Here is a 9,121-nt window from a genome sequence, read left to right as displayed (position 1 = left end):
TTTACCCGAGTTCGTTCCACCGAGGACAACTTGCAAGACCGGTCTCCAAAAGAACATAAGCCCGTTCTCTGTCTTCTTGGAATTGAGAAACAGCCATTATCTTACACACACACACACACACACACACACACACACACACACACACATACACACACACACACACACAGTTTGTCAGGCTGATAAATGATCGTTCACAGATCTGCATTTTCCAGGCTGATAAACAAACATGTCTCAGATTATCTTGGATTGAATCGCCAACAACCTAATCGATGGAGGAAATCTGATTAATTAAAGCTCAGTTTCTGCATGTATACTATGAGTACTTTGCATAAAATTACATTTTTAATGTTAATAAAAATGTATATTCATAATCACTACTGGTCAAAGGTTCAAAATATATACACTACCTGACAAAAGTCTGGCCTATCCAAGTTTTAGGAACAACACATATCTTGACTTTTAGTTGATCATTTGGTATCAGAAGTGGATTATATGAAAGGTAAAGGCCTCTAGATGAGGCTTATTTGAGCACAATAAAATATGATCATGTCTTGATTTTGAATGATTTAACTAGTAGAGTAAGGTCTGACTCTGCTGAGACTAAAGTCTGCTCACTGAACCTTCAATAATGTCCAGTATAGAATATGTGCTCATGCTGCAGTGGAAACAGAATGAATATTGTGTCTGACTCCATCATGAGCTTGGAGGACTGCATCTATACAGTCATCCATACTGAGCGTAAACTGAGCATCAGGTAATGTGTGTGAATACTGACGTGATGGTAGAGGTTTTCCCAGTAATCTTGAGTCATGAGTCTGAAGAGAGACAGAAAAGCCCATCCGAAGGTGTCGAAGCTGGTGTAGCCGTAGTTCGGGTTTCTGCCCGTCTTCAAGCATTCAAATCCATCCGGACATTTCCTGAAAAACAAAAGACAAAACCGTATATTATAGCTTATGATTTTTTGATGGGGCGGCACGGTGGCTCAGTGGTTAGCACTGTGGCCTCACAGCAAAAAGGTCGCCGGTTTGAGTCCCGGCTGGGTCAGTTGGCGTTTCTGTGTGGAGTTTGCATGTTCTCCCCGTGTTGGCGTGGGTTTCCTCCGGGTGCTCCTGTTTCCCCCACAGTCCAAACACATGCGCTATAGGGGAATTCATGAACTAAATTGGCCCTAGTGTATGAGTGTGTGAGTGAATGTGTGTATGGGCATTTCCCAGTACTGGGTTGCAGCTGGCATGGCATCTGCTGCAAAAAACATATGCTGGAATAGTTGGCGGTTCATTCCGCTGTGGCCACCCCTGAAATAGAGCTAAAGGGAAATGAATGAATGATTATTTGATGATGCATTTAAACTCTGAGTTATGCCATCCTGAGCATCATTAAAGCTGATAATTTTTAATAGTAATTCTTGATTTGAGCGTTTTATTCCATTATGTTTTCTTATCTAGCTTAAGCGAGTTGTGATTTTCCTTCCCTTCCCTTTTCTTTTTACAGGTGAATAAAAATTGTTACTTTTTCCTAATTTGTTGTGTGATTATAAATGAAAAAAGACACAAATATCACATAAATATTAATATTTTGTTTAAATGCACCAAATATTGTTGTCTATATTCACTGAGAAATGGATAAAAATATTAATATTTAAAAGGGGGTGTACTCATTTATGCTGAGCAGTTTGTGTGTGTCATTGTTTACTATATATCTGGAACGTACACTATATATTACTGTATATATTAAATTTTTTGATGAAACGTAACAGCATTCAAGTGATTATAAAACATGAAGACATGAAGAAAATAAATAAATAAATAAATAAATAAATAAATAAATAAATAAATAAATAAATAAAATAAATAAAATAAAATAAAATAAATAAATAAAATAAAATAAAATAAAATAAAATAAAATAAATAAATAAACACTGAGGAAAGAGTTCATGTTCACTGGACAATATGACAGCCACTGAACTGCGTGCGTGTGTGTGTTTGTTTGTTGTGTGTGTGTGTGTGTGTGTGTGTGTGTGTGTGTGTGTGTGTGTGTGTGTGTGTGTGTGTATGTGTGTGTTTGTGTGTGTGTGTGTGTGTGTGTATGTGTGTGTGTGTGTGTGTATTTGTGTGTGTGTGTGTGTGTGTGTGTGTGTGTGTGTGCGTGCGTGCGTGCGTGCGTGCGTGTGTGTGTGTTAAACTTTTTTATTATTGTCTAATTTAGTTGAAAATCCTCCTAAAATGCTGGCAGTGGCTGGTAACTACAAGAATTGAGTCCACTGGAAAATATGACTGAAGCAGTTCTGAGAACCCCTGAACTACATCATCCTGCACTCACTAGTAAAGAAACAATAATATCAAAAGCGATATTATCTGATGTGTGGATGATGTTAGTTTTCGTTGCGCCGTGGCAGTGAGAGTGTGTTGGCGCCAGTGGCCGGTGTGTGTGCCCGTCTGTGCTCTCAGCAGACTGGCATGCTGGAAGTGTGAGGGTGCGTGTGACGGACACTATCGCTCACACACACACCTCTGCGTGTCCCTGAAGGACGTGATAATGGACGGGGCCACTTCACTTCCATCCGGACGGGGCCGCGGAGCCCCAGTGCTGATATACACAGCGCTTGCCTTTCTGGAGCAATACATACACTCACACACACCACACTAAGACAGTAGTGTGTGCAGTGTTTATGATACTGTTGAAGTCAGAAGTATTCACCCTCCTGTTTATTTTTTCCCCAATTTCTGTTTAACAGAGAGCAGATTTCTTCAACACATTTCTAATCATAATAGTTTAATAACTCATCTCTAATAACTGATTTATTTTCTCTTTGTCATGATGACAGTAAATAATATTAGACTAGATATTCTTCAAGACACTTCTATACAGCTTACAGTGACATTTAAAGGCTTCACTAGGTTAATTAGGGTAAAGTTAGCGTAATTAGGCAAGTTATTGTATAACAGTGGTTTGTTCTGGAGACAATCCAAAACTAATATTGCTTAAGGGGGCTAATAATATTGACCTTAAAATGGCTTTAAACAAAATTAAACTGCTTTTATTCTAGCTGAAATAAAACAATTAAGACTTTCTCCAGAAGAACAAATATTAGAGGAAATACTGTGAAAATTTCCTGAATCTGTTTAACATCATGTGGGAAATATTTAAAGCAGATCCAAACTAACTGTGGACTTAAGCAAAAACTTTTATCTATTCATTCATTCATTTTCCTTCAGCTTTGTCCCTTATTTATCAGGGGCCACCACAGTGGAATGAACTGCCAATCATTCCAGTATAAATTTTTGCAGCGTATGCCCTTTCAACCGCAACCCAGTACTGGGAAACACCCACACACACTCCTGCGCACACACACACTCACACACGACGGCCAATTTAGCTCATCAATTCCCCTGTAGCAGTGTTTCCCAACCCTGTTCCTGGAGGCACACCAACAGTACATATTTTGGATGTCTCCCTTTTCTGACCCATTAACTTCAGGTTTTGGAGTGTCTTCTGATGTTCTGATAAGTTGATTCAGGTGTGTTTAATTAGGGAGAGGTTGAAAATGTGTACTGTTGGTGTGCCTTCAGGAACAGGGTTGGGAAACACTGCCCTATAGCACGTGTGTTTGGACTATGGGGGAAACAGGAGCACCGGGAGGAAACCCACGCCAACACAGAGAGAACATGCAAACTCCACAGAGAAATGCCAACTGGCCCAGCCAGGGCTCAAACCAGCAACCTTTTTGCTGTGAGGTCACAGTGCTAACCACTGAGCCACCATGCTGCCCTATCTTTTATACCAGGGGTCAGCAACCTTTTTTTAGCAAAGAGCCATTCCAGATCTTTTTATCAAATGCATTTTTAAAGAGCCATTGGGGTGTGTGTAAATGACAAAACCTTTTTAAATATTTTGTTTATTTATTTATAAACAAAACCTTCATTTATGTCCATGAACAACCATGAATAGAATTTTTTTCTTTTCTTTTTGCCCTCGCCACTCAATGTTAACTCACACAATGTTAAACCACAGGGCCACACATGAGCATTAGTTGAAATGTCCATTTATTGTAAACTGAGTTTATTTATTTTGCTGTAAAAATGTGATATAAAGGGAATTACAATTGTATTTTCAATAGGAAACTGAGTTCTAGTCTATGATTTTTTAAACTTTACAATATTATTGAAGAGAGATAGCTGGAGAGCCATATATTTTTGGTGAAAGAGCCACATGTGGTTCCCTACCCCTGTTTTATACAATAAAAATGACAAATTATTTACTTTAAAAGCATCAGACATCCTGTGCACAAAATAGATGCATTGCTTTCCCTCAAAGCTTCAAGGGAAACCTAGCAAACTTCCCCTCAGGCAGTTGTTTTGGATTTTTTAAAGGCCTGTTCACACTTTTTGCTCACAATTTTGGTCAACGTTTAACACCTCGTCACTAAACAAAGGAAGCCAATGTGAGCATGCACCTCGATGCGCCGCTTAAAAAACTTCTCCACCAGATTGGCACTTTTGTTCACGTGGCCAGAGCTGCTGATTTGATTTCATGTATACTTTAAAGGTCCCATGAAATGAAAGTTTTGTAGATGTTATTATCAGTATTGCTAGTCTTTAGGATATCTATAAGCTAGTGTGCTCCAACACAGTGACAAAATTCACGTTTAGATGATGTAAACCTGATATAAACATGTAAAGCTTGTAGTTTGTCACTTCCACCAAAATAGATCAACGGTTTTAAACACGTCACCTTAAATCCTCTCTAGTGTCTGACAAGCCCCGCCCTCTTCAAGACGCTTCTCATTTGCTTTTCATGCGATGCGCTTGACCTCAACCACTCTCAATGGCAGAGCAGTGATAAAACAAAACGCTATTGGTTGTTTTTTTAAAGAGGGGAGGAGCTAGGGGGAATGTTCCACCCTCTCATTGTGTTTTGGTTGAGATTACGTCAAACATCGAATAAAAATGCACATTTCAAAGTACTTCACAGGACCTAGCGATATTAAAAAGTGTTGTCCCTCTGTCAGTGAGTTATGTGTTGTGTTGTCATTAGCCATGTCAAATCTGACAAATGGAGGGGCGTGGTTAACTATGTTAGCCCCACCCAATACCTCAGACAGACATAATCTGAGAATTTGATTGAAAACAAACAGGAAGTGCATTTTCAGATTTCAATTAAAGATTACAAGGCCAAACCCTTTCATTTTTCCTTAATGACATGCACAGATAAATAGTTCACCACGAAACTAGCAATGTGAGCTAACAAAATCAATATGGTTAGCTTTGATTTCATGCGCACTTTAAGGTTGCTTAGCAACATAAAAAGCGCAGCGCACTTCTTTTGTTCTTGTCAACAACAAAAAGAGTCAGTTGAGCTGATCTGAGGTCAGTGTTGTCCCTCTGTCAGTGAGTTATGTGCTGTATTCTGTCACTCCGGCAGCTGCGTTTGGACACGCAGCTCTATTTCAGAGCCTCTGTCCTGCGATGGGGGAATCTCTGCGTCCCTGTAAACCTATCCCAGTGTTGTTTCAGTCGCTCGTACGCTCCTATGAGCCAAGACGGACTCAAGGTTACTTCCTCTGGGATCTGATCTGGGGTCAGATGGCGGCTCTGATCAGCACATGCCAGATTAAAGTCTCACAGACGGCTCGGGTGACGTTTACTCTATCAGATCAGACCCATATATTGAGGAGAAACTAAACCAGCATCCCTGCAGCTCACAATACACTCCATTCTCATTTAAATCACTCGCTGTGCAACGGACACCTTAATAACATGAGCATGTTTTCACTATGACATTACGTTTTCAACATGACATTAATTTAAAATTTGATAGTCATGTTAAAAATATGAGTAAGAAAGTTAAGCCAAGTCTAAACTCTTTTCATCTTATTAGTTTTTAACATATCATACAGCAAAATTATACATGCACACAATGATATTCTCTCACTTGACGTACTGCATTGCATCGTGGTCACAAGCCTCTTTACTACATTGAAGCCTATTGACTCAATATATAAACAAGCAGTTCAAATGATGGACCTAAAGCCTATGCGATGGCATCATTGTGAAGTTTTATGTAAACATAACCTTTTTAGTTTTGATAGTTTTATTCAATTTAATGATCTTAAATTGGTTTTTAAATGTTTAAATAATCATGTACTAATGCTGTTTTGTGATCTAATCAGTAGGCATCAAACCTCTCACAGAGTCACACGGGCAACTGCTAATGGTGACTGTCCAGTGCCAAAGTGTAAGACCTTATTTGGTCAGTCTGTCTTCTCTAAAGGGAGCCAAACAGTGAAATGATTTACCTGTTAGCTTAAAATCAGAAAGTGATCTAAATATTTTTAGTAGTGTTCTTAAAAAGTGGTTAAAAGCAAAACAGCAGTGTTTGCACAAATAGTCTACTGTTAGCTTGTTGGATCATGTCGCCTTTGCTTTTGCTCTAGTAATGTTATGTAAAGAATTATAATGCTGTGTATATGTTTTTTACTATGGTTCCATTTTGTCAATTTTGTCAAGCCTCCTGTGGACAGCTGTTGAGAATTAGCAAGTTTGCTAAAACACTTAAACAAATGCATTTGGTTGTCCGGTGTAATTGTGATGTCCATGTCAAATAAATAACAATTAAAAAACCTATTCATGCATATATCTGCCTACACACCTGACTATTTTTATGTATTTTATCCATATTATACAATATATCTGCATGCTGAAGACACAATTATTAGCCTTAATGTGAATTTTTTTTTTCTCTTTTGCAAATATTTCCCAAATGGGGCATCACGGTGGCACAGTGGGTAGCATGATCGCCTCACAGCAAGAAGGTCGCTGGTTCGAGCCTCAGCTGGGTCAGTTTCTGTGTGGAGTTTACATGTTCTCCCCATGTTCGTGTGGGTTTCCTCTGGGTGAGTAAAAATTATTACTTTCTACAACACTATATAAAGCACTGCCTCCATGCGCTCTTTATCCCGGGGGGCTTTTTTTTAGTTTGTTCATGACATTTTGCGTTTGTATAATGTTATTATTATTTGCAGTAGTATTTATTATATGCATGTTTATATATGTTTTAGTAAAAACAAGCTTAGATTTGTCCACCGGTCAGGTTTTAGACCATATAGGGCATACTGTAGCATGTGTATTTGGATATAACTCAGTGTTTTGAGCACACTTCATTATTATTGTTCATTTATTTCTTTGCTGGAAATTAAAACTGAATTTAGAAAAAGATTTGAAGCAAATCTTCGTGCTTATCAAATGAAATTAATTATGTAGGTTAATGGATGTCTGTGCGTACAACACGTTTCCTTATCCATGAAAGAGAGAAAGTGAAAGTGAAAGTAAAAACCTATTGGAGGAGGCTCATTCTTTATCCTCACGCTGCAGATGCTGTTTAACTGTTTTCTCGCTAGTGAAGCCTTCATTTTTTCAAGTCCGCCATGTAAACAGCAATTTCAACATGGCGTGACTCTTAAAGGGAATGGGAGATGAGACTCTGATTGGTTTATTCTCAAAACACACCTATAACTCATTAAGGGAATAAGCTCAACCCTGTTAGACCATGCGCCAGGGCACAGAGCGTGTTTTTCTGTTTTTAAAATAGCAAAAGTGGATTCGGACATGCCCTTAATGCTTTTGTGCCATGAGCTTCAGACTTTACACCTAGATCAATAAAATAGAGCCCACAGTCTTAAACGTTGACGAAAATTGCCAGCAAAAAGTGTCCCAGTGTGAACAGGCCTTTAGAAATCCAAAACAACAGCCTAAGGTGAAGCTTGTTAGGTTTCCTTTGAAGCTTTATTGCCAAAACAAGTGAACAAAGGAAATTCGTTTTTTAAATAACAGTTTTTGCTTAAGTCCACAGTTAGTTTGGATCTTTGTCAGATATTTCCCAAATGATGTTGAACAGATTCAGGAATTTCTCACAGTATTTCCTATAATATTTTTTCTTCTGGAGAAAGTCTTATTTGTTTTATTTTGGCTAGAATAAAAGCAGTTTTTAATTGTTTTAAAGCCATTTTAAGCTCAATATTATTAGCCCCTTCAGCAATATTAGTTTTGGATTGTCTCCAGAATAAACCACTGTTATACAATGACTTGCCTAAATACCCTAACTTTACCCTAATTACCCTAGTTAAGCCTTTAAATGTCACTTTAAGCTGTATAGAAGTGTCTTGAAGAATATCTAGTCTAATATTATTTAATGTCATCATGACAAAGAGAAAATAAATCAGTTATTAGAGATGAGTTATTAACACTATTATGATTAGAAATGTGTTGATAAAGTCTCTTTATAATAATGTAAACGCTTATACATGTGAATTTATGTACTACACACACACATATATATATATATAGACTATAAGGCAGTTAGTAAATGTTGTGTGTGTATTCTGTGCTGTTTGCGATCTGCACATGTGTTTCGCTGTGAAAGAGATGATCTTGCATTATTGTTATGATATGATGAATATCTCCATATGTGGGTCGTGTGGCTCATGGCTGTGTGTGTGTGTGTGTGTGTGTGTGTGTGTGGGTTTGTTTCCCTCGGGGGGCAATTAAGTGCATTAATCCAGCGGTCTTCTTGTAGTTTTTGGGCTCTGGTCAGCTTGTGTTCAGTGTGTGTGTGTGTGATGGAGTTCACAGATCTGGAAACCCCTCATTCTTTATCTTTGCTGATTTAGAAAAAAAAAAAAATCTCTTTCTTAATAATGTTGGAATTATCATGGCATTTAATATTTAAGATGATTAAACAGAAGTTCATTCAATTATGCTTAAATTCTGCTATAAGTTATGCTATAAAAGATTTATTCATTTGATATGGTAAATAATAATAAAGACTCATTTCTGATCTGAGAAATATACCAAAGTGACTGAGAAAAACTGTAAATTATGAGCTCGAAAATCACCCGGCTGACCCTCGTAAAGCTCTAAATGCAGCACAATGGCTTTAACAGGCCAGTGTTTGTCTCAGTTTTATCAGAGGTGGACACACGCACACACACACACACACACGCACACACACACACACACACACACACGCACACACACACACACACACTTTTGTTTTGTTCTTTGTCACTTTCTGTTTCATCCAGATGTTATAATCGACATTTACAGGTTGTGTCGTAAAACACACC

The 9,121-nt window shown here is 38.0% G+C and overlaps 1 protein-coding gene across 1 annotated transcript in view; it reads right to left on the bottom strand.

Annotated features, from left to right (window-relative positions):
• The window catches only part of scn5lab (sodium channel, voltage gated, type V-like, alpha b), a 215,579-nt gene that overhangs the window by 144,614 nt on the left and 61,844 nt on the right, over window positions 1–9,121 (bottom strand). Inside the window, exon 8 of the mRNA XM_056450963.1 lies at window positions 776–917. Within this exon, the coding sequence (XP_056306938.1) occupies window positions 776–917 (142 nt within the window). The remainder of the gene's footprint in view (window positions 1–775; window positions 918–9,121) is intronic.

The sequence above is a fragment of the Danio aesculapii genome, chromosome 24 (genome assembly GCF_903798145.1).
Source record: "Danio aesculapii chromosome 24, fDanAes4.1, whole genome shotgun sequence".
NCBI lineage: Eukaryota > Metazoa > Chordata > Actinopteri > Cypriniformes > Danionidae > Danio > Danio aesculapii.
This window is presented reverse-complemented; position numbering and strand designations above follow the sequence as displayed.